Source organism: Alexandromys fortis, unplaced genomic scaffold, assembly GCF_014885135.2.
Source record: "Alexandromys fortis isolate MF-2015 unplaced genomic scaffold, M_Fortis_MF-2015_v1.1 scaffold_218, whole genome shotgun sequence".
NCBI classification, from domain to species: Eukaryota; Metazoa; Chordata; class Mammalia; order Rodentia; family Cricetidae; genus Alexandromys; species Alexandromys fortis.
In genome coordinates, this window is record NW_026068112.1 from 235,682 (window position 1) to 261,593 (window position 25,912).

A 25,912-nucleotide genomic window follows, 5' to 3' on the forward strand; every position below is an offset into this window, starting at 1 on the left:
GGGTCACTCTGGGAGGAATCCCTGCAGTCCAGCCTGCCCCGCCCCTTTTATAAAACCCTCAGGCTTACCAGCCTCTAAACGCCCAATGTTGACCAGGGCAAAATCATATTCACTGCTCAGGGGAGTGTCCTAAAGGAAGCCAAGACTGGTGTTATTGACCTCAGACAGCCATCATTGTCCCACCTTGGTGACTCCTCTCTCCCCTCCCCAGTAGAAGGCAACTTACTTCCCTAGAAATAATTCCTACTATCAATGATACATCCAAAAGAAAACCCCTAATCCTGTTTGTCCGAATCCAGACTCCCTTGCTGTTCACTCTAGCTGTCCTTTTATTTTGTCCAGTAACAAGAGTATTGCAATGTAGCCCAGGCTAGCCTGGAACACTCATGGTCTTCCTGTCTCAGCCTCCGGGGGGGGGGGGGTGTCACAGGTCACTGCCACCATGCCCAGCTTCTGTCTAGTCTATTATCCTAACCATCTCACCTGATTTCGCTGCCATCCACAAGGTTGGAAGGTGACCCTAAAGTTAGTGCAGATCAGAGTTCCAGGCAGTTCCAATTCTTGCCCCTTCCTCAGCCCTGGTGCCCATGCTAGGATCTTCTCCCCTAAAAGGGAAAAAAGGAAGCAAAGTTCTAACTGTTCCCTGTGCTGCCCACACGTCTACATCTCTACTCCTCTTTCTAGAATGGAAAATAGAAGGGAAATGATTTGCCCCCCCCCATTCCCCCCAGACAGGGTTTCTCTGTGTCCTCAGTCCTGGCTGTTCTGGAACTCACTTTGTAGACCAGGCTCCAGGCTGGCCTCGAACCCACAGAGATCCACCTGCCTCTGTGTCCCAAGTGCTGGGATTAAAGGTGTGCACTGCCATCACCACCTGGCTATGATTTGCATTTTTTAACCTCTAAAAACTCAGTGTACAAAACATGGCACATAGTAGGCACGCAATGATCATGGACTAGTTAATAAGAAAAGGGCTAACCAAGGTAAGAAAACAAGAGGGAACATTAAGGTTCCCCACCAGCTCTGGGGAGACAGGAGAACAAGCCTCAGGCAGAACAACTCCGAGGAAAGGAATCCAGAGCTATGTCTGGTGAGAACATATGAAGGCTGGGGTAGGAGGAATCCTGATGGAGTCTTGGGAAGTCAATTACCTGGGAGACACCCAGAGGCCAGGCAACTGCCAAGCAGATGACTGCTGGGCTCCGGCATCCTGTTGCCTCCGCCAGACTTGGGTCCAGAGAGCTGAGAAGGGGAGAGTTAATCTGGGACTTCCCAACCTCAGGATCTGGGATTTCTTCAGCAGCTGCCGGCAGGGACCCACACTGAGCCTCTCCCTCTCGGGGAAACTGAGACCAGTGACTGCCAGGAGCTCAGGCCTGGGACTGGCAGACAGGACAGGGAGGGGCTAGTTAATGGATAATGAGACAACTCGAGACTGAAAAGGGCAGAGCAAGCTCCAAGGCAGTTGATAAAAAGATACACCCTCCTCCTCTGGACCTTTGCTTCCCTCGTAATTTCCACAGCATCCCCATTCACACCGGCTTGCCACCCCCTCCCCCCATTCCTTCTCCTTACCATCTCTGGCTCCTCCTTCCGGGGGGCAATGTTGAAACTCTGGCCCCGGCCCCCCCACCACATTTCCCTGGCTCCATCCGGGAGTGGAGCAGCTAAGGGTGGGAGTTCTCAAAGATGCTCACTCTCTGGGGAGAGGCTAAATCCTAGAGGTGGGGAGAAAGAGGCCAGGGAGGACCCAAGGGAAACAGCCTTTGGGATGCCAAGAGCTCAGTTCCGGTGGTCTTACTTGAAAGGTGTGTCCTGCCCAGACACGGGAGGCTCTTTGGAAACTTCGGTGAGTCTAAAGAGGACAGCCGAGATGCCCAACCCCTTAAAGGAGAATACGCACAATTTTTTGGAAAGTAGAAAGGAAATGGAGGACCTTAAGAAAGATGGGAGAAATGGGGTACAAATTCCCTTCACCCAATCCCACATTCTAGTCTCTTTCTGTTCATGAATATTAGAAGTGTGGGGGCAGTAATACAATTATTAGATAGAAACAGTTTGTGCTAGCTCTACTGTTTCAGTGGAAACGAAACACTAGGAAACTCAAGTGTTTTGTTTGGTTTATTTATGGGTTTGTGATTATGTTGTTATTTTGGCCCATGTTTTGATTTTCAACCTTCACCGACAAGCTAACGACAGGGCTTGAGAAGAGGATGTAAATGAGAACAGGACCTTGTGTCCTTTCCGGAGAGCGTGACAGGCCGAGGGGCAAGTGGAGTGGGCGGAAGTTGGTGCGTCTAGGATGCAGACGTACAGGTATTTTGGCGTGCAAATCTCGGCAGTGGGGCTGGGGATGGGGGGAAGCGGGTAGAAAGCCCAGGAAAAACTCAGTATCTAATCCAGCCTTTACGCACAGCAGGCGCACCTCCCTGTTCCCGCCCTCACCTATTCCCCTGGAAAGCCCTGCCTCCTCCCCTCCAACCCAGTCACCAAATCTCCTAATGAATGATTCATGTTCTGGACTTTGAAAGCTAAGGGTTGGAAACCTTTCAGCTCCAGGATCACATAGCCCCCTCCTTCCTTGCTTAACTCAAGGAGCAAAGATGGGGGTGGGGTGCTAGGAGACGCGGAACGGAGATGGAGGTGGGGAAGGCAACTCGAGGGCAGCATGTTTCAACACGGAAAAGACAGGAAATGAACACAAAATTGCTGTTAATGAGCTGCTGTTTTATTGTTTCTGAGTCTGTACAGAGGCAGCAATCCTAAAGTGGGGGCCGTGACACCCAATACTCCCCTCCCCACAGCACACATCCTTCCAGCCTCAGCTTCCCAAGTTCCCAGGGTTGGCTGAAACTGTGGAAATAGTGAAGGTAGCCCGAGCAGAGTCAGTCTGGAACAAACAGGTATGTACTTGCTAGCAAGAGCCCCAGAAGCCCGACTGTAGGAATCCAAAAGGCCGCTGACCACCACCCCCACCCCGCCCCACACCTCAATGTCTTGTGGAATACAGTACGGGCTGTAAGAAGGAAGCAGCAGGTAGAGAGGTGTGCCCCATCCCCATGGTTTAAAATCCCACGATCCACTTTTCCTCTCCCCACCTTCTTCCTTCAGAGAGCCTCATTCTATTTTTTAAATACCTCAAGGTATGGGAGCAGCAGAATACAGAGGAAGGAATAGTCAGAACTGGGAGAAACCAGAAATAAATTGGGTGATTTGGATCATCACCTAACCAGAAATGCGAAGGGGTAGCAGCCGTGGGTTAGGTAACGGAAGACTGCAGCAGCACACACCCAGAAGCCCATGGGATGGAGAGGGCACAGAGAAGCAAAGAGCTCTATCAGTTTTTCATTTTCAGACCCCTATTTTGGTTACACGTTTGTGCCAGGAGCAAGGGCTGTTGGGAGGGGCAGCCGGAGGAGGGAGGTGGAGCTGAGTGACTCAGAGGATGAATCACAGATCCAGTTATAAACACAGAAAGAGGCCAAGGTCCTTCCCACCCCACTCCTTAGACAGCTTCCATCACTTCTGCTGCCCCCAACCCAGAAAGCCAATGGAGGAAGCAGACACAGGAATTCTACATGGAAGCGTGGTAGTTAATCAGCTTAAGCACAGGAGGCAATACTTTGTGACTGGGTATCTGCAAAACATTAAAAGAGACAGAGTGCCTCCATGACTCATTGAATCAGCAACTGGAGATGGAGGGAAAGAAGAAAATTAGGAGACTCTGGGGTACATGTGTTTCTAAGCCAGAAAATGGCTTCCAATTCACCTATGGCTAGATGGCTGATACTGCCTCCCTGGAAAATGAGGGCACAGTCCAGAGGTGTCTGAGTAACTCACAATTATTTCCAAATGCTCTTTATTGAAGGAAAAACAAAGTGCCTGGAACCTTGGGCATGTGACTGAAGGAAGAAAGGCAAGAGCCAGATCTCAGAGAACCAGCTCCATTCTCTGGGCTCAGGATCACCTCCCAAGTGTACAATATAAAATCATGCAAATTTTTGCTTTATTGGTCTGTGGCCTTTGGAAGCCTATAGCGAGGAAGGTACTTCTACTTTAAGGCACAGCAGGGAACTTAACACCATCCGTCACTCTTAGAAATTGCATCTTAAAAACTAAATAAAAAGATACAATTTATATTATTTATAAAACAGTATGAGGAAATCTTTTGCAATTCTCAATTAAGCCAGCATGAGTTAAGAGGAAGGATGTAGAGGCTGGCCCTGGTGTGTTTGCTGTAAGCTGGGAACACAGAATGTAGGGTGGAGAGTGCAACCATGTTAAGTGAAAGGAGAAAAGTAAGAACCCTGAAGATCTCCTCTCTGCATCCCACTCAGCAGAAGCCCAGATGCCCTGGATTGACAGGAATAATTGCACTTAAATGGAAGCCTGAGAGATGAGGCCATGCCTCATCTAAGAATACAGGGTCTGCCTTCCGTCACTCATGTGACCTCCTAAACAAGGGAGGTTCTACTCACTTGAAAGCCCCCACATGACCCTCCCTCCCTTCTCCCCACCACAGCAATTGCATGGGCTCGTCTATACCAAAAGACAGGCCGGTCCATATCGGTTTTGTTTTCTAGACATTATAACTCCATCCTACTCAACCCCTCCTTCACCCCCAAAAAGAATGAAAAATGAAGTCCACCACTCCTTATTTTAAAAAAGAATGTTTCAGAGAATGGAGAGGCCTTTTGGTGTCATCCTCCCAACTGAAACAGATTTAACAAGAAGTTAAAGGGCCTAAGACCCATTTTCCACACCATCTAAGAACACCCTTCCCTTTCCCTGGAACTTCCTTTTATTTTTGCTTTGGAAAGGCAAACAATTAAGACTGGGTACCATATAAATAAAAACAAACATGATACAAGGTTTCTGTTTCTCTTCATTTGTCCTCAGTTTTTAAAAACAAGAGTGGTAAATACAATCTAATAACAGATCAAGTCCAAACACAGCAGTCCAGGGAGAGCAACTCCCCTGTTTTACTTGATAGGAAAACCCCTGCCAGGTCTCTGTTCCTATCCACTTAGGCAGGCATCTATGCAGGGTACGGGAGAATGACTGAGCAGTGCACACCATGGTGTCTGTAGTGTCAGAAGGGAGAGGCTCACCAGTGTCATTCAAACTCCAGGAACCGCGACAAGTCTAAAGGGATGAGAACAAGGCACAGGCATTCATTCACCTTGGGAGAAAAACTGAAGGAGTGCTTAAAACCCAGGAATCAAGATAAATACTATCTTGATACAATATTTTTTAAAAAATCAAAAAATGTTTAAAAAGAACAAACTTTATGAACGTATCAAAATTTAAATAGGATTTGTCCTCATAGTTGTTCAGTTCAGGGCTCACTTCTTTACCTTAACACCAATTCCTGTTATATTCCAAGATTTTGATGTTTTGGCCAATCTGGGTTTTATATTATGTTTCTATACTTGACGGTGTGACCCCAGCACTTGGGAAGCTGAAGCAAGAGGGTCATACATTTGAGGCCAGCCTAGGCTACAGAGTAGGACCCTATCAAAAAACAAAAAAAACCTCAATTTCTGAATAGACCTTTAAATTATACACCAGTCAGAAATGCTTGTCCCATATTAGGTTCCAGCTTAAAGAAACCTGGGTGTGGTGGCTCATGCCTAGATCCCACAATTCAGAAGACTGAGGCAGGAGGGTGGCTATGCGTTGAAGGCTAGCCTGGTCTATATAGCAAGTACCAGGCTGGCCAGCCAGTACTAAATATCAAAGAAACAAACAAAAAATTGCCTAAAAATAATGATAGGAAATTATTAAATCAACAGATATGGTAGATATGGAAGTGAGTGACTTTCAAATTTTTGGAGGGGAAAAACTAAATTTCACTGAGAAATTTTTGACTAGCTTCATTATCAAGGCGAGGTGTGTGACCATTTTCCTAACTAGGCAGAAGAAACATGTAGACAAGGGTTCTTCAAGCGTGCATGCACACACACACACACACACACACACACACACAGACACACACAGCCATTTGTGACTTAGATCAAATGTGAGAATTACATTCCATTAGTGGGTGATGACATCCCTCACTCAGCAAAGAAATCAAAGCCCAGAACACAGTCCAGTTAACACTCCAGGCACACCTCTTCTTCATATGCAGCCACAAGTGTACATAATTGCATAGATGATTTTTCCCCCAGAAAAAAAAATATAAGGAAAAAGGACAATTGGTGAAAGATAGTCTTCTGGTTTAAAGCTCTTAGAAATGGCTCTGGTCAGAGCATAAGCTGTCCAGACTTGTGCTTTGTGCAAACTGCAAGGGCGCTCTCACCACTGGGGCCACTCCACCCCTCTGGAGAACAGGGTTGGCTCAGGAAAAGGGAGAAATCCAAAGGCAGATCCGCTCACTGGGCTAATCTGGGCCTGTGGCTACGGTTCACTAAAATATATTTCTCTAGCTACCTTTATAAAAGGCCCCTTCCCACACTTCAATACCAGTCCTAATATCAAAAATATTCTTCTTACAAAGTATTTTTATTATTTTAATAAACTAACCATAGATTAAGGTCAGCTATGGCTTAACAAAAGAAGCCAGGATGTTAAGTTCATTCTCCAGCAATAGACAGGAAGGAGAAAAAAAAATCACTTAAATGGGGATGGGGGTAAGTAATTTTTAATTTTTTTGTCAGGATCTTATTTCTTTTTCTTTAAAAAATTAGTACACTAAGCTGCTTTTTCTAGAAAGGCAGCCGCAGAGGACAAGAACTCTGTATAGGGTTTTGGTATTGTTTCAAACAGTCTGGCCGAGCGTCTGGCCTTCCTCCGCCTTCCTCAGTGCACTCAAACCCCACATATAGTTATTGCTAAGTAGTTAAAAATAGATTCCTCTGTACCCACCCACCTGAAGAGAAGCCCACACACAAGGCTGCTCTTACCACCCTCCTCTCCCCCAAAGGGACTTGCTTTTAAAATAAAAACTTTTTTTTTTAAATCACAACTTCTTAACTTAGCTGAGCTTAGTCCTCAAAATGGATGAGGAAAAGATGGGGGCAATAGACAATCTCCCCTAAAACTAGAACAGATGACAGATGACTATCTAGAAGAACATAACACTTACGAGGCAAAGAATCCCCCTTGAAGGTTCCTATTTCCACTCACTGGGATTTAAATACCCTTTCTAAGTAGGCCAAGCACACATGCCTGACATCTACCTAATTCAGACCAGGATCAAACTTGTTCTCAGGTTCGCCCTATGCTCCCAACTCCATCACCATGTGCTTTTTTTCTAAAGTCAATGAACTTTGGTCTATTTTTCCTTAACTGACTGAAAACCTTCTTTCCAGGTTCCTCCCCCAAGATGTCCACCCACCCACACCAATTATTTCCCCACTTTCCCTTGGGCCCTGGGATAGGGCAAGAGGTTATGAGATAGTCTTCCCCTTCTGTCTTGCAGTCTCAAGCCAAACTGCGTAAGAGTAGTACAGCCCTTGAGGTAGTACTAGCCCTGTCCTGCTCTCGCCAGCCTGCCAGCACTCCAGCTCCCACAAACACTTCTGCACTTGCCCCATCAACACAGGGGCCGGGTCTTGATGAGCCAGAGATGAGCTTAACTTTTCTTTGTTTAGCCCCTTCCCGCCAGGTCCCACCCATTCAGAACCTATGCGCCAGCAGTTCCCCCCTCCTCAGTTCTTCCCTGTAACAGCAAGAGCAGAAGTTGTTTGTCTCAGGGTGTCCATAGAAGCTGCAGTTCGGTTGTTTGCATTTGGTCTGGGTTGGGGGAATGCCCCGGGGACCTCCAGCCCATCCATCTGGCTCAGGGGGCTCTCTGTAGCCATTGCTATAGGAATCAGCCACACGGAACTGGGGTGGTAACAAGGCACCCCTGTGAACTCCATCTTTGCCTGGCTCCAGAGATGGGATGTTGTCCTGGTGGGGGTAGGGTCGCCCAGGAGGGTACTGTCTGGGAAAGGTGGCATATGGTGGAAGGCCACCTACACATGGGCCCCCTGCCAATTGCCGGCGGGGCTCCTGGCAGTGGACTCCACCCCCAGAAGGTCGCGGGATAGTAAAGCCCCCAGGGTAACCAGCAGAGAATGCCAGTGCCTTCGACTCTGCTGGGGGGTCACTGGGCGGGACCTCCCCACCATCTGGCTCTGGCTTTTTGGCTGGAGGAGGCCCACTAACTAACCCTCCATTCATGATCTTCCTCTCAGCTTCCTTCTGCTTCTGTTCTGCCAGGAATCTCTCCTCAGCATCTGCAAGGTAGCGCTGGATCATCTCCTCCTGATATTGGTGCCGGTGGCCCATCTTCAGGGTTCCAACAAAAATAAATTTGCCCTCTCCTTGCATTGCAATCCTCATAATGCTCAAGCTTTGCATCACTTCCTGGCTATACTTGCTCCCTCCATTGCCAGCAGACTCAGATGAGGGTTTCTCTGACACAGGCCCATCCCCAGCTGCATCCTCCTTGCCACCCTTCCAGCTCTTCAATGAGTTGTTCTTCTTCTTCTTCTCTAGTGTCTCGGTACCACTGCTTATTCCAGACCCACTCCCCAGTCCTCCAGGCTTGGGGCCCTTGCTATGCATCAGGCCCCCCATGTTCTTCTTAAGCTTGCTGCCCAAGGTCTTGCCAAAGCTGCCCAGTTTGTTAGCCACAGAATCTGCTCTCTTTTTGTCCTTCTCCCGGTCTCGCTTCGACTTCTCCTTCCGTCTGCTGCCCTCATTGCCGGTAGAACTGCTGCCAACTGACTCCTTGTCTGATTCTCCAGACTCAGGAGTGGACCTGGGCTCGTCTCCAGCTGAGGCTGTGGGGGACTCTGGCTGGGCCAGAGGAGCCTGTAACAGAGAGCACCATTGACAGTTACCTCACTGGTTGGTGTGGGTGAGTTCCACAGGCACGGAACCTATCTAACAGTTTACAGGGCTCCCTGTCACCTCTGCTATTGGCCACACACAAAAAAGGGTACTATCCTGATTAGTGCTTTTATCACTTTGATATTAGTTAGGGTCATCCAGGAAGAAGGAATGTTAGTTAAAGAGCTGCCCCCATCATTCTGGCAAGCTGGCAAGTCTGAGGAGCCTTTTCTTGATTAGTGACTGATGTTGGAGGGCCCAGCTCACGGTGGGTGGTACTGCTTCTGAGTAGGTAGTCTTGGGTTGTGTAAGAGAAGTCAGGAGAGCAGGCTAGTAAACAGCGTTCCTCCATGACCTCCGCTTCAGTGCCTGCCTCTATGTTCCCGCCCTGGCTTACAACAATGCTGGAGTGCTATCAGAACACATACATCAAATAAACTCTTTCCTCCCCGCATCAACTCTTTGGTCATGATCTTTACCACAGCAACAGGTAGCAAACTAGAACAGGTGGCAAGTGCACCATGAACACCATCTGTGAAGTGACTGTCTAGCTCCAGAGAAGGTTACTAGTATGACAAAGTTCACTCAAGAGGCCACTGTCCTTTTCTGGCTTCAGCCAGATGGTCATGGGCCAAGAAAAGATATTTCTCTACTATCTAACTTTCCATCACTCACTGAAGTCTGATCTCCTTCTGTAATGAGGAGATTCAAGAGGGAACCTGAGTGTTTCACAGCAGTGAGGCACTGTAATGCATGGCCTCTGGGTGAGCAGGGGCGTTTGCTTCCTTCCTTCTTTTCCTCTCTTCCTTTTCTCTTCCTTTTCTTCATTCCTTTTCTCCTCCCTCCCTCCCTCCCTCCCTCCCTTCCCTCTTTACTTCTTTCTTTCATTTGAGATGGGGTCTTGTTACACCATCCAGGGTAGCCTAGAACTCATAATCTCCTTGCCTCAGTTTCCCAAAACACCGGGACTAAGGGTATTTGCTACTTTGCTTAGCTGGAAATTTTTTTTTGCAGATACCAGTATGTTCATTATTACAAGTCTGTCTATGTCCAATTCTGTTCAGAATTCGTTTCAAGGAAGCCTTAACTAAGCACAAACGCCCAGGCCTGAGCACTGCTTTTGTAGATTCCATCTGCGGAGTTCACAGCTTTGCCTCTGCTCCTGAACTTGTGACCAGGAATCTTTGGCTCTCTTTCTGGTGCCCAAAAAAGATCTATCCAAAGAGTGAGGGGCAGGACACAGAAATGACAATCTCAAGTTATTTAGAGGAAAAAGAAGAAAGGTTTCTTAAGGAGTGTAGGTTAGTATTAGGAAGCAGAGTCTGGAGCCAGGCATGTCACTCAGTGGTGAAGCACACATCAGCAGGTAGAGGTCCTGGGTTCAATCTCCACGGAGTCAAAGAGTAAAGTAAATAAGGAAGCAGAGAGTGACTGAAGACAGAGAGGAGGAGGGCATGCTCTGACGTCATCATCAACTGTACTACAACAGATTTCTAACTGAGCTCACGGGCTCTCCTTGTTCTTCCTGTCACTGACAGTGAGGACACAAAGGGCTATGGGTGGGAGCAGCCTTCACCTGTGCATCAGATGACAGTGGGATCCACTTCACATTCATATAGCTATGCAACAGATGTAGTTTGACCTCCAGGGACAGAATGATACTGTGAAGGAGGGAAGAAAAGTAAACAGCTGTTACTTCAAAGGCAAGCAGTCCTTTGGCAAGGACTCACAGTGTCCAGACACCAGACAGCAGTCATTGTCACTGCTGTGACATCATTTGGCATTCTGACAATCAAGTGAGGACTATAGCTTTTAGTTTTCCTTTTGTTTTAATGGAAGGGACTCATGTAGTCTGGGCTGGCCTAGAACTTGCAGTAATTCCCCTGCCTCAACCTCCTGAGTACCATGTGGGATATGGCCCACCCACAATGCTCAGTTCTAAGGACTTTTTTTTTTTTTTAAGTACTAGACTTGGGGGCTGGAGAGATGGCTCAGCAGTTAAAAGACTGCCTGATCTTCCAAAGGTTCTGAGTTCAATTCCCAGAAACCACATGGTGGCTCACAACCATCTGTAATGAGATCTGGTACCCTCTTCTGGCCTGAAGGCATACATGCAGACAGAATACTGAGAATACTGTACACAGAATAAATAAATAAATCTTTAAAAAAAAAATAAAGCACTAGACTTTAAAATCAAACCCTCTCAGGCAGCTCCCAAAGGGAGGCACTAGGTAAGATGTAAGGGACCTGTGTTTACAGCTACATCTCTGCAGTGTGGAGGGAAGTGGGAGAAGATGCTACCAGACCACAAGGAGGCAGCTTTGAGAAGCAGATGAGAAAGAACACATCTTCCTTGCTATCTAAACACCAAAAAGAAATTTAGGAGCAGACTATTTTGGTCACTTGTTTAAAATTCCTCTGCTTTGGCTTAGAATCAAAAGGAATTAGCTGGGCAGTGGTGGCGCCTGCCTTTAATCTCAGCACTCGGGAGGCAGAGGCAGGCGGATCTCTGTGAGTTCGAGGCCAGCCTTGTCTACAAGAGCTAGTTCCAGGACAGGTTCCAAAGCTACAGAGAAACCCTGTCTCAAAAAAACCAAAGTGGGGAGGAGAATCAAATGGAATTTGGGTGTCTTGCTTTTCTGAGCACTGTTTGAGGATTCTGGGATGTATCGGCAGGAACATTTGTCCTGCTCTAAGAAAAGAAGGAAGACAAAGCAGCTGCAAAAGCCCAGTGTCCCAATGCCCGGCCTGCCTTCCGTCTCTTCCCCCTTCCCAGTAAGCCCAGACCAAGGATGTGACCGTCCTAGCGTTGTACATGGCCACTGCACATGGAAGAGAGCGCAATTACAGTGCATACGGAAAGGCTAAACTCGCCTCACCTGGCCAATCGGACATTGTCATTGTCATCTTTGCCCCACTCCCAGCCTTTTCCTGGGTCCACAGCAAAGTGCAGGGGCAGCAGCTTATGCTCTGAATCTGTGAGCGGGATCACAGCTGGGGAGGGAAAAACACGTGTCAAGAAGTCTTTCTGGGAAGCACAGAAGGCAAATGAACACGCACTGACTTCACTGACTCATATGTAGGCCTGTGACAGACTGTAGTTCATCCACCCTCAACCCTTAGAAGTGAAGTACATTCCCCTCACCAAAGGACTTCCCCTCACCACTCAGTACACAATTTAGCCTATTAATCTCCTGGACTTCTGCCAGAGCACCAGACTACTTTCTGCAGACAGGTGCAGCAATGTAGGCCTTAGAAGGCTGGTACCTTAGAAGAGACCTTTACTCCAGAACAGGGACAGACACACCTTTTCACCAAACCACCCCCACTTTTTAAAGCTAAAAACTCTTGGCAATATTGTATAGCTTGGTTTAAAAAACAAAAGCTGGCACCGTCTGGACTTGTTTCCTCCTTCTTAGCTACCATTTTCACTTTTGAGTAAAAATAACACAGAGCAAAACCAAGACAGAACTGGACCCTCACCTTGTTCCTTGGCACTGTCCTTCTGCTCCATCGACACAAGCGCAGAAAAGTGGGCCTGGTCATAGGCGAGCACTAGAGGAGATCGGTGACACTGGCTGGCTGGGACCTCCAAGGGGAGATAGATCCCTCCAAATGGAATAGGGGCAAATGCTGCAGGAAACCACGGAGGCTGTCACTAAGGTTAGGCCCTTGTGCAGTTGTCTCTCTACCCCACTTCCTGTGTGTCTGTGTGGGGGCATGCACACAACTGTTGTGAATGCTAGGTCCCCTGGAGATGCCCAACGTGGGTTCTAGGAACTAAACTTGGGTCCCCACAAGCAGTTCAAGCTCGTAACTGTGGAGTCATCTCTCTAGCCCCTCAATCCCATATTTGAATTGAGCACCCATCCCAATTAATCCCAACAGCTTTCATTTGAATCTCTTGAGGATTTTCCACTATTTTAAGCCCCCACCCACCCCAAAGGTCTGTATATCTCCTTGTCTGTCTTTCTGTTCTGTCCAGCCAAAGTCTCTGTAAAAAGGGACAGTCTGGAGGTAGAATGACAGGACTGGCCGGCTGACTCACCTTCCCCGCCGGAGTCCCTCAGCATGGTGTCTGCCACGACCACTATAGGCCTCTTGAGCACATGAGCAAGAACAAAGACATGGAATTCCTCTAGGCTCTCATATACTGGCTCCTCTGAACTCTCCACTCTACAGTTACAGGAGATGAGAATGGAGGAGGCACAGCAGAAGGGAGAAGAAGAAACAAGAGTCGTGAGACTAGCTCCAAAGCAAGGGGAAGGAATGCCCTGCAGATTATGTTGGGGCACAGGGTTGAATCTACTCCCACTTTACCAATCACGAAGTCCAAGAAAAAGGCATGAGGTTCAAATGGTGTTACCAGTCTGGAAGTAAGGGGCTGGTGACAAGGATAAAGGAGCTTGCTTGCCATCATGCCTAACGACCTAATTCAATCTCTGAGACTCACACTGCAGACAGTGGAAAGTGCTGGCTCCTGGTACTGTGTTCTGACCTCTGTGCTGTGATGCACGCAAGCACTCACCACTCCTCCACCCACGCACACACATACAAAATAAATAAACATTCAACAATCTGGAAGTGATCCCCATCTCTTAATACTCACCCTTAATATTCAACTCCCATGTCTCTCTATCCAAGATCCAGTACATAAACTCACAGCTCCATCCTGCTTTCCTGACCACCACAATCCACACAGCAGACACGTCATGGAAGAGACCTCCATCTACTCGGCAGCTTAACTAAAGTTTATTAAATGTGTTCTTGTTATTACTTAGCTTCACTTATTCACTGGCTGGATCAACGCCATCTCCTGTGTGGCTCTTGCAGCTCCTGCATGTCTACCTACCACTGTATTCCCACACTCCTGGCCTGGAGTATTGCAAACACTTACCCACCACCACTGGTTCCATTGGTACCTAGATGCATTCTGGGTTCACTTGAGGCAAGCTTGATCAGCTCATTCCATTCCTTCTGCCATTCATCTTCAGTATACACCAGTCCCGACTATGAAAGAAATCATACAGTAATGAAGGCACACCGGGCAAGCAGAGGTTAGGTTCAAAAGGCAATAGCCATCCCAACCCTCCCAGCGTGACATCCACTCTCTATTCTCTGAGCACTTGGTTTACACTTACACAGAGGCAAATTTCTTCTCCTTTTCAGAGTCAAGACCCATAAAATCGGTTGGCTGGTTTTGAGACAAGGTCTCACTGTATAGTTCTGGCTGTCCTGGAACTCCCTATGTAGACCAACCTGGCCTGCTTCGGCCTCTGCAATGCTGGGACTATAGGCACGTCACCATGCCCTATCTCATTTCTTTCTGAAACAGAATCTTTTGTATTGTCATTGAATTAGCCGTATATTGAGGCTGGCCTTACAATTCTGGTCCTCCTGCACCTGTCTCCCAAATGCTGGGATTAGAGGGACATGCTGCCATGTCTAGTAATCTCACATTTCTTAATCTTCTGTCCCTTTCTCACGTGTTGCAATCTGACTCCTAGTTCTGCTCTCTCTGCTACTACCCCGTCCACACAGAGTACATCACCTGGCTGACTAAACTGACAGTCAGTGGACTCTGGCTCTCTTTTCAGTCTCTGAGTACTTTCCTCTTTGAGTGTTCTAGTTTAGCTTCCACACCACTGCCTTCTCTTATTCTCTGAACTCTCCTTACCACAAAACTGGGGTTTGGGTAACCATTTGAGCCTTGCTTTACTCTGATGACTCCACTTAGGTGCTCAGGACTCCAGAGTCAGCCCTCTCCCAATTCCTTTTCATTTTTTGTTCTATACCTGTCTACAAAAAAAATGCAACCTATCCAAAGCAACTTTAAATTCTATTATTTTAGAATTTAAATTAAAGTCCTGTCTCCTCACATACTCATTCTTCTTCCGATATTTCTACCTATCGAACAGTACCAACTATCACCCAGATACCCAGACTAAGACCCAGAGAGTTGGCTGAGGTTCCTCTTCCTTCACTCACCTCACACCTGCATGCCTCTGTCAACACTTACTAAGCACGCCGTGCAATGCAGCGCTCTCTGCTTTTCTGAATTCTTCAGATCCATTCTTTTTAGGCTACTGCATTTCCCCCCAGTGATGAAAATCTAATGCCTTGTTTCCTGAGAAGATATTCTAAGAATCTTTACTGCCCGTGGTATACAAAGCCTACCTGTACCTGCCCCTTCTCTGCACTGGTCTTCTGTTGCATGAAGTCTAATTGGTCTTAATAATCAAAACCCAGAGTCAGATATGGGGCAAATGTTGAAAGATCAGAGAAACAAAGGAGCAAACCACAGCCAACACTTACTTTGCTAACTCCTCAGCCAAAAAAAGGCCAAGCTCCTGTCCCCTCCCACCCTATACTCTTCTCTCTGTCCAGCCATAACACTTCCTGTCTGTCTGTACAGACCTCCAGACCTCTGTGGTTAACTAGTGGCTAGCGTTGTCCTCTGATCTTCAAGCAAGCTTTATTTGTTAGCGCACAAACAAAATATCACCATATTTCCCCTTTTTTGTCTAAAATAAAAAAGGTTATAACTAATATAAGAAAAACTATATACAATAAGTGTTATTCCTTGGAAACTACAGCTCCCAGACTTCCCTTCACCTGTGCGCGCTGGCGCGCCCAGGTGAAGACCATCACTCCCAGATAACCTTGCGCCCGCAGTTAAAAGCGAGCGCTCCACGAGGTTTCTCTCTCTTGCCCCTTTTTCCTCGTGTGTCTGCACGTCCCGCCCTTATCGTGTTCCCCTCTCCCCATTAAACGCACCCACGTGGGAGCTGCGTGTCTGTCTCTTCCTTTGCGTGCCGTCTATCCCGTGTTTGTCCACACACCCACGCCGCCCCGCCGCCGTTTTAAGGAATATTAATAAGTACAATAACTATATACAATATATACAGGCAATAACAACAATGTCTGATCCATTAGCAATTGACAAATTGAGAGAAAATACTCCATAACTATCCTATCTTGGTGAGTCCAAAAGGTTGTACCTAATTCACTATCTATCCTAACTTGTATTAACAACCCAAAGTTATCTTTTTATATCTTTCAACCATATATACGTAACACCTCATTTATAAGTTTCTTTTCTGAATTTGTTAACAAGGAAAACTATATTTGTTGCACCAACGTGGAACTCTCAAGTTTCCACATAAGACCTGAGAAAGCTTGGGGGGGTGGGGTTTGAAACGCATAGACTTTGTGTCCCTCATGCAGGCCATGGTGCAGAGACAGGACAGCATTCAGGCTGGAACACAGCGTGGCAGATTCCCACCACAGTACACAAAGGTGTCTCCAAGCCACAGAGAGCACTGCATGGTGAAATTAGCTTTTACTCATACAGACAAAATGTTTATGGCCAGTATGCTACAGTCTGCCTGATGGTGGCATGGACCTGCTGCTTCCCACAGGTGGTGACTATGGCTCCCAGAACTGACGGTGACCTTACCTCCGCCATGTTGGAAAGCCAATAGGGCAGAACCAACAGTCTAAGCTGTCATGTTGATCCTAGCAATGCCTGCTTAGTATTTTAAAAATTCTCCAGGTCAGAAAATAATTACAGATACACAATAAAAACAGATTCAGGGAAAGAAAGAAAAAAACAAACCTCTAAATAGGTCACAACATGTTTAAACAATGTACACAGGCTTAAGAAAGAAAGAAAGTGGAAATAGACAGTTATAATTTTAAAAAATAAAATTAAAAGCCGGGTGGTGGTGGTGCATGCCTTTAATCCCAGCACTCGGGAGGCAGAGACAGGAGGATCTCTGTGAGTTTGAGGCCAGCCTGGTCTACAGGAGCTAGTTCTAGGACAGGCTCCAAAGCCACAGAGAAACCCTGTCTCGAAATAAAATAAAATAATAAAATTAAAGTCTTTAAAGAGACAGTAAAAATAATATAAAGAAAAATAAACCACATAAAGATGGAAAATCACCAAGCAGAAGAGCTTCAATCAGCTCAGAGACTGAACCCGGATGGCCGTATATTTCCATGTGTGATGAACTCTGCTCTGCCAGCACTGTCTGGTCAGAGATGCCGTTTCTGATGTTGCCACATGTTGTTGTCTCTCGAATTTAAAAGAAAATCTTTGAGTTCAGTACACCAAAAAAAAAAAAAAAAGATGGAAAATCACAGAGGGTCTGGATTATGTATACTATTACATTTTCTTTGAAATTTTGGCTGTTAATGAGCTAACTACAGAGAGACAGTTGATTGTGGGGGCTGCTAAGCTAAAGCAACATGCAGATATCTTGACTTCAAAATATGGGAAAAGACGTTGTGCTTTTGTTTCCACAGGTGACAAGAGGCTGTGGATTCCTTTCAAGTTACCATGGTTTGATTTGAGCAAGACCTCCCAAGAGGTCTCCAATGGGAGTGATGGCCCAGGTGATCCAATATCCAAAACAGTTTCCAGGCTGCTGGCTGAGATGGACCAACCATACAAAATACCCCAGTCAGGGTATTCTAAATTTTCTCAAGTATCCCATGAGATTACCAACACCCCCAATCAGCCAGAAGTAGAATAAAAAACTACGCCTAAATTACCAAAATGTTATTTATGAATGTTTGTTTTCATTTAAAGGGGGTTGGTTATTAACGATCATAGTCAATCTCTTTCTAGAGAAAAAAGGATATGATATGAAAACAATTTTTAAAAAGGTAGATTATTAAATCTACTTTAATACAAAAACAACTGTTAACCTCAAAAAATTGGTATATATTTTGATTTACTGGTATAAATTTAAGGTCAATTTTCTTTATTTCTATATGTATATTTCTATTCTCGTTTAAAGTATTATGTTTATGTAGTTCATTTAAAATATAATGTATAGGTAAAAATACAAATGAATAGTCATCTATCATAGTCAAACGTCACATTAGTCAGGTTTTCTAGAGATGGAGAGATAGGTCATCTTCAAACACTTCAAAGATCTATAGAATATGGCATTTAAAATGTTTTAATAAACTTAGAATTCTTTGGATGTGAAACATCTGCTCCTTATGGAGTTTGCTTTCAATGTGGTGAGACAAGACATTTGGGCGAGAAACTGCTCTTTACTGGACTGTTTAACAAGATGCTATATAAATTGAACATGCAGGACCCATAGGAAAATGACTGCTGAACTTGCCAAGACAAGGTGGGACAGTCCTTCAGGGTTCCTGCTTCATGAAAGAGTCTGCCAGACATTCTGTAGGACACAGAAGAAAGTGACTGATGAATTTTGCAAAAATAAGTAGGACAGTCCTTCAAATTTCCTGCTTCACTGAGAAATCTGCCAGATACTCGAGGCCTATAGGCTGAAGATGGATGCCCCAACATTGAAGAAGAACTTTGGACAACTGTCCATTAAGTCAGATATCTCTGTCATTTCTAGAGTTTTGGAAAATGCTTACAATGCACTTCCTGTTTGATTAGGTAATATTAGATCCTTCTCGGGTCTTTGATTGAGTTGAAGACTAAACAGTTATAATTACAGTTTTCCTTAGTTAAGATAAAAGATAAATATAAAACTTTAGACTCACAAAGATAAAACAGATGATGGAGTATTTAATTTTGTCAAATACAAATAGACTAAATATTTTAACTGCAATTCTTGCTTGATAACTGTTTTGTTATATGTAATTGTACTATATTAAAGTTAAAAACCTTTCTTTTTAATTAGACAGAAAAGGGAGATGATATGGGATGTCCCTCTGTATGCTGTGAATATGTTTTATTTTTTTACCACTGGTTAATAAAGAAGCTGCTCTGGCCTATGGCAGAGGAGAATATAGCTAGGCAGGAAATCCAAGCAGAGAGAGAGGGAGAAAGAAGATGGAGTCAGAGAGATGCCAGCAGTCGCTGGAGGAGTAAGATGCCAGAACATTATTAGTAAGCCACGGGGCAGGTAGCAATACACAGATTACTAGAAATGGGTTAATTTTTATGTAGAGCTAGTCAGTAAGAAGCCTGAGCCATTGGCCAATTATAGTTACTATTAAGCCTCAGAATGATTATTTCCTAAGTGGCTGTGGGGATCAGTCCAGAGGGACTGGGTAGAGACAGTCTCCAGCTACAGTCTCCCCTCTATCAGGGCTGCTCCTGAAGAGCACTGCCTCCCACTCTGATTGTTTACCATAGGTATTCCTCCTGCCTGTAATGACCACTTCCAGTGTGCCTGGTGAACAATTCTTCACCCTTCATAGCAAAGCTCTCCTCTGAGTCTTCCCCAGGACAGTCCCTCCTTCCTATGGATCTCTCCTCACCTGTTCTATAGAACTCTATTAGAGACACCACCTGCAGGAGGAAGAGACAGGCAGATCCCTGAGGGTGCCAAACCAACTGAGGCTACCAGTGAGACTGAAAAATCAACAGGAAACAAGACACTACACTATGTCTGTTTTGCTCTATATCTTTAAATGTCCATTTTATTCTAGTGCTCTACAAGAAAGAATCATGCTTTATGCAACATGGCCCAGTGCCTATTATATGATCAATAATCAATAAATCCATGCTAAGTGAAGTTATAATTTTTATTAAAGGATTATGTATAGCAATACGAATAATTTGCTTTGTTTTCTTGCTTTTTTAGACAAGGTCTCACTGGATAACTCACAGTAAACCTCCTGACAGACATGCCTCAACATCTAGCCAAATGACTTTAAGATATATAGGCTTTAGGGGTTGGGAATGCAGCTTAGGTGGCAGAGTGCTTGCCTAGCATTAACGAAGCCCTGATTTTTATTTGCAGTATCAGATAAACTGGGTATAGTGGTATACTCCAATAACTATGGACAATCCTGGCACCCAGAGGATGATGAGAAGTTTAAGGTCATTCTCAGCTACAAAGTAAGTTGGAGGCCAGACTGGGCTAATTGAGACTCCATATTGAAGAGAGAGAGAGAGAGAGAGAGAGAGAGAGAGAGAGAGAGAGAGAGAGAGAGAGAGAGAGACAGACAGAGAGAGAGAGAGAGAGAGAGAGACAGAGAACAGAGAAACAGAAGAAAAGGCTTTAGGACATGTGATGATTTGATTTTGAGAGATTAAGTTTATCTTATCAGTATATTTTGTTTCGCATTAAAACTGAATTTCACCAGATGAATCTAAAATGGCTGAAAGAAACTTAAGGAAATGCTCAACATCCTCAGCCACCAGAGAAATGCAGATTAAAAGAACTCTTAAATCCCATCTTACACCTGTAAGAATGGCCAAGATCAAAAACACTGATGACAACTTATGCTGGAGAGGATGGGGACAAAAGAACACTCCTGCATTGCTGGTGGGAATGTAAGCTGGTACAGCCCCTTTGGATGTCAGTGTGGCAATTTCTCAGAAAATTAGGAAACAACTTACTTCAAGACCCAGAAATACCACTTTTGGGTATATACCCAAAGGATGCTCAATTGTGCCACAAGGACATGTGCTCAACTTTGTTCATAGCAGCATTATTTGTCATAGCCAGAACCTAGAAACCACCTAATTGCCCTTCGACCAAAGAATGGATAAGGAAAATGTGGTACATTTACACGATGGAGTACTACACAGCAGGGAAAAATAATGACATCTTGAAATTTGTGGGCAAATGGATGGAGCTAGAAAACATTGTATTGAGCGAGGTAACCCAGACGCAGAAAAGACAAATATCACATGTACTCACTCATAAGTGGCTTTTAGACATAAAGCAAAGAAAAACCAGCCTACAATCCACAATCCCAGAGAAGCTAGACCACAAATAGGACTCTAAGAGGGAGACATACATGGATCTAATCTCCATGGGAAGTAGAAAAAGACAAGATCTCCTGAGTAAAATGGGAACCATGGGAGAGGGTAAGAGGAGAGTGGGGAGGAAAGCAGAGAAAAGTATATAACTCAATAAAAACAATTAAAAAGATAAAACAAATGAGAAAAAAACTGAGTTTCACTCCTCAGCTCCATCCTGCCAGCACATATGTGACCACCGTGGGCACATGAACAGCACCAGAACAAATGGGATGAGGGCTAGAGCTATGCTGACAATACTTTAATAAAAATGCAAAGTAATTTTCAAACTGAAAAGATTTTTATTGACTTTAGTGTGCACACTTATATAGGTAATGACCTGGGCAAACTGTAAAATACTACCACAGACTTCAGATGAAAATGAAGAGGACAATACAGAAGTTATATATGGAATGCTCATGCCATTTTCATACACATCCAGGAGGACCTGCTCTGATTCCTCCTCTCCTATCAGGCTTTCTGAGACAGGATTTCTCTGTGGCCCTGGCTATCCTGGAACTCACCCTGTAGACCAGGCTGGCCTCTGCCTCCTGAGTGCTGGGATCAAAGATGTGTGCCACCACTGCCTGGCTTTTCTTTTTTAAAATATTAATTATTTTATGCATGTATTTTGCCTGCATGTATGTACGTGCACCACATGCTTGCTGGTGATCAGTGAGGTCAGAGGAGGGCACTGTTTCCCTGGAACTGGAGTTATGGACAGCTGTGAGTCAGCAGAGCTCTTCCACAAAAGCAAGTGCCCTTAACAGCTGAGCTCCTCTCCAGCCCCTCGGCTTCCTGTTTTAATACACACAGCCACTAGGTGGCAGACGCTCCCAACAAGTTTTACCATCAATTTTAACACAATATAAGAAGAAACAGGAAAGAATGAGTATCTTAAAACTCAATTATCTCAGGTCATCTCCTTCCTGCTCCCAAGGTAAGGGATAAAGTCATCAAAGTTCAAGCAAGACAATTATGAATGACACATTTCCAGTGGGAGACTTTTGTTATGCCACCAAAGGAATAAAAAGATTGCTCCTTCACTAGCCTCTAGTCTATGCACACATGCCCCAAAAGGAAGAGCAGAAAACACAGAAAGGAACTTAGCTACTTCTGCTTCTCCTGGATAAACAGTTCCAGAATCTAACTCTATCTTTAAAGTAACTATAATAGGTTTAATAGTCATAATTGAGATCTACACAGCAAGTTCCAGGACAGCCAGGGTTGTTAAATAGAGAATCCCTGTCTCGAAAAACAAAACAAAAATCCATCATTAATTTCTTATATAAAAGTAATCACAATATCAGCCAAATCTCTGAACAGTAATATTTAAATTCAACTTAACAAGTATCTTTTTACATGTTTTAATCAAACCAAAGCTAAGTATCTGAAGAACAAAGTTGTAGACTATTAAAAACATTCAAGCATTTACACAAGAATTAAAAACATGGGTGGCAAGCAGTTAAGGGTACTTGCTACCAACCCTGAAAATTAATCTAGGGCAGGTGAGATAACTCCGTAGATAGAGGCACTTACCACCAAGCTTGATGATTTGAGTTTTGATCCCTAGAATCCACACAGTGGAAGGAGAGAACCAACTCCCACAAGTTGTCCTCTGACTTCCACATACACATTGTAGTAATGTATGCAGCCCCCCAACAAATGGATGGATGGATGGATGGATGGATGGATGGATGAATGGATAGATAATCTAGCCTAATAATACAAAATGAAGTACAAAAATCCTATGAAATTGAAGCCAGGCGGTGGTGGAACACACCTTTAATCCCAGCATTCAGGAGGCAGAGGCAGGCAGATCTCTGTGAGTTTGAGGCCAGCTTGGTCTACAAAAGCTAGTTCCAACACAGGCTCCAAAGCTACAGAGAAATGCTGTCTCAAAAAAAAAAATCATATGAAATTTTCATAGCGCATTAAAACAACAAAGCAAAACAAAAACCCTTCCACTAAGAGGCACAATGTTAGAAACCACAGGTTTCTCTCGCAGGTACAGGCCTCAATTAGCTGGTCTTAGTAGATAAGAAGGCACTTGTCCTGTGGCATTTCCTGCTTTTCTGTGAGTTTCAGAAGTACACAGGAAGACACAATCCAGCACTAGGAGACTTTGGAAACAGGGTTCTCCCACCCAAGCTCACCCACCTCTTTATTCTGCTGTGTTTGCTGCCACCTCCAGCGTCTTCTCAATGCTTCCTTCTCGATACCCTTCTCCATTAGTGCATACAAAGCTTTCCTCAGCACCAAGTCTCTATCATGGAAACCCCACATCCCTGTGGGGAGAAAGCAAGGCACAGGACACTGTCTTAATTCAGCTCCACTTACTAATCCAGCCTTTGTTTTGTGATGACAGGGATCAAACCCAGGGCCTCAAAAAAGGATGGTGAGGATAGAATACATCCCCCAAACTCCTGAAAGGAAGCCCTTACTCCTCAGCAAATCTAACAAACCAAACACAACAGCCAGTAAGACTGGTATGGCACCATGACCATCAGCATCAGCATCAGAGCTCATGAAATAGCTAGAAAATGGGGACCCCTTCCAAAGCTAAGAACAAATATATGGAGTTGTGAGTCCAAAGTCAGTGTCACAAGGACCAAGTAGAAGAATAATCAAGTATAATGTTGCCACCACACATGTATATAGCCACACAAACTTTGCTTACTATGCTCATTACTCCTAGGGCTCAGCTCAGAATGGAGCCTAAACCAGCCCTGTGCTTGTCCATCTCTAAGGACAACAAGCCAAGCCAAGGCTTGCCCATCTCTCTAAGTCTGCTGTGAGCCATCACTTGACCTGAGATGAAATCCTACACGTGATGTTTGGCTCAACTGCTTTCTCTCTACAGGGGAGGGAGGACCATTTTTAAGACTCACCAAGAGAGGCTGCATGCAGGAGGCAGTTCCCATCTCCAGTAGTTGCTAAAGGAAGCAGCCTCTGACAGGTGGAGTCCACACTGACCCACCAATTCAAACGCCCTACAGACACAACAGTAGGAGAAAAGGAGAGAAGTGGATTAAGAAGACAGCCCGGAATAAAACTACTCTTTTTCCCCTTGAGATGGGTGTCTTGTTACACATGATCCTTCTGCCTAAGCCTCCCAATAGAGATACTGCATGCTCTGTATTGTTGTTGTTGTTATTATTTATTATTATGATTTTGAAACGTGATCTCATTAAACATGACGGGCCTTGAACTACTGGTACATCTGCCTCTGCATCCTTAGTGCTGAGATTATAGGAACACAACATGAAGTCCAGCCTCTGTGGCTCTCTATATAGTCTTTCTTACAGTTAGAATGTATAGGGATGACTGGTTAGATTAGTGGTCTTAAGGAAGGACAGTTTTGTCTCATGGGATCATTAGCCAATGTATGAAGATAAGTCTGTCACAATTGGTAGAGAGGTACATACTTCTGGTATCTTGCACACAGAGACCAGAGAGAACATTATATTATATTATAAACATAAAATAATGCTAAAGGTAGCATGTACAATAAAGAATTAATCTGGCACCAAAAGTCAATAGTGCTCAGACTGAAACTGTTAGCTACTTTGTTGGAATCCTTCACTCTGGCAAAAAGACTGGTAAATACACTGGAAGCAAAGCTCAACTTAACTGAATCATAAACAAAAGAAAAACTATGTATGGTATATGTCTGTATCATTTAGCACTCTGCAGGTATGCGGTGTGACATTAAAGTTATAATCAAAAAGTACATAAAGCATCCAAGTAAATCAGACTCAATTGTGAACGGCAATCTCACAAGTCAGGACTTACAGGAGGGAGCTAGTTTACAAATGACCCTTAAAATTGTCTTTCCTTGAGCAATTAAAAGTTTACAAAAGGTAAAACGGCTTATAATTTCACTAGCCCAGATAACTTGCTAGCTTCTAAATGGATATGAAATGAAAAAACTCCCTTTCCATGTCCCCACTTTCAACCTCCAATTTTCCTTCCATTAGAACTGAAAATCTTTTTTAATATTTATTTAAGTTACGTGTATGAGTGTTTTATCTGCATGTATGTCTATGCCCCACAAGAATGCCTGGTGCCCTCAGAGGTCAGAAGAGGGCACTGGCTCTCCTACAAGTAGAGTTATAGACAACTTCAGGCTTACATGTGAGTACTGAAACAAAACCTGTGTCCCTGGAAGAACAGATTCTGAGCCATATCTCTAGCCCTCTTGGGGATTTTTTTTTTCCATTTTTGAGAAAGGTCTCAATAGGTAGTGATAGCTAGCCTAGAGCTTGCTGCGTAGACCAGGTAGATCAGATGGGCCTCTTCTGTCTCTAGAATGCTGAGATTAAATAAAAGAACACACCACTAAGCCTGGCCTTTTTCAATTTCCACAACCACCATGAGGATATTCTAACACATAAATTCTTCCCAGAACCGCCAACTACCATACTGTTTTACAGTAGCTAATTTTTTAAAAATTACACTTAGTGTGTGAGTGTGTAAGCAATGGCACATGTGTGCATGTCACAGCACCTGTGTGGAAGTGAGAAGACAACCGGTGGGAGTCAGTTTTCTTCTTCACAGTGTGAGTCCCAAGGATCAAATGCAAGTCATCAAGCCTTGGTGGCAGATGTCTTTATCCACGGAGCTATCTTGCTGACCCAAACTAATTTTAATGCTAATTTAAAATGAACTCAATTGTAAAGGTAAATAGATGTGACTTTCAGTGCATCATCTATAGCCTTGGTCCTCTGTGTTTGCAAAGGTGCTCCATGGCCAATTATAATCAGTCATATTTGTTCATGTGTTGATTTGGGGGCATCAATTACTAAACCCTTCACATACATATCTGGTTTCCCTTCTATTAAATAGGAACTTTCCAAAGTATCTCATGTTTATTCCTGCCCCTCCCCACACACTTGGCTAATTTTCATTCATTATCTCAGGACACGTATCTGACTGACCCCTATCTCTGACAACTATCAGATAACACACTTAAAAAAGAGGTTGCTGATGAAGACTGGCCCCTTTCTGTGGCTGCAGGCAGAGACTAGAGGAGACATCGCTGAAGAGGAAACACCCACTGACCTGCCTGTTCCAAGGCGACCAGCATGGACTGTTCAATGAGGTCCCTCTCTATGAAGCTTCGGAAGTCTTCTTTGTACACAGTGAGATCTGGAAGCTGGAAGGCACAGATGGGCATTTCCAGGGGGTGCTCACTGCTCCCCCCACCCCCACCATTGGAGGAGACATGGGACCGGGCCAGGGAAACAATGCTGGAACTGGCGTGGGAGATGCCCCTAGACAGGCGTTTTTCTGCAATGAGAAATGGAGTCACCTTAGAATATATGCAACCCATTT

General features: G+C 44.7%; 2 protein-coding genes and 1 long non-coding RNA gene across 6 annotated transcripts in view; 1 reads left to right on the plus strand and 2 right to left on the minus strand.

Annotated features, from left to right (window-relative positions):
- Mtmr11 (myotubularin related protein 11) overlaps nucleotides 1-4,729 on the minus strand; it is an 11,918-nt gene extending 7,189 nt beyond the window's left edge. For both annotated transcript variants that reach the window (XM_050124598.1, XM_050124597.1), the window contains exons 1-4: nucleotides 1,576-4,729; nucleotides 1,152-1,242; nucleotides 484-605; nucleotides 69-129 (exon numbers count right to left, since the gene is read on the minus strand). In XM_050124598.1, the coding sequence (XP_049980555.1) occupies nucleotides 69-129; nucleotides 484-605; nucleotides 1,152-1,242; nucleotides 1,576-1,638 (337 nt within the window). In that variant the 5' untranslated portion in view covers nucleotides 1,639-4,729. The remainder of the gene's footprint in view (nucleotides 1-68; nucleotides 130-483; nucleotides 606-1,151; nucleotides 1,243-1,575) is intronic.
- The window catches only part of LOC126489989 (uncharacterized), a 27,821-nt gene extending 8,033 nt beyond the window's left edge, over nucleotides 1-19,788 (plus strand). The window contains exon 3 of the long non-coding RNA XR_007589070.1: nucleotides 17,134-19,788. This is a non-coding gene — a long non-coding RNA (uncharacterized lncRNA). The remainder of the gene's footprint in view (nucleotides 1-17,133) is intronic.
- Otud7b (OTU deubiquitinase 7B) overlaps nucleotides 4,868-25,912 on the minus strand; it is a 53,010-nt gene continuing 31,965 nt past the window's right edge. For 2 of the 3 annotated variants that reach the window (XM_050124594.1, XM_050124593.1), the window contains 9 exons: nucleotides 25,640-25,867; nucleotides 23,467-23,568; nucleotides 22,736-22,863; nucleotides 13,724-13,836; nucleotides 12,875-13,002; nucleotides 12,310-12,459; nucleotides 11,706-11,820; nucleotides 10,403-10,487; nucleotides 4,868-8,808 (listed from right to left, as the gene is read on the minus strand). In XM_050124594.1, the coding sequence (XP_049980551.1) occupies nucleotides 7,624-8,808; nucleotides 10,403-10,487; nucleotides 11,706-11,820; nucleotides 12,310-12,459; nucleotides 12,875-13,002; nucleotides 13,724-13,836; nucleotides 22,736-22,863; nucleotides 23,467-23,568; nucleotides 25,640-25,867 (2,234 nt within the window). In that variant the 3' untranslated portion in view covers nucleotides 4,868-7,623. The remainder of the gene's footprint in view (nucleotides 8,809-10,402; nucleotides 10,488-11,705; nucleotides 11,821-12,309; nucleotides 12,460-12,874; nucleotides 13,003-13,723; nucleotides 13,837-22,735; nucleotides 22,864-23,466; nucleotides 23,569-25,639; nucleotides 25,868-25,912) is intronic. The other variant, XM_050124595.1, reaches the window with a different exon arrangement.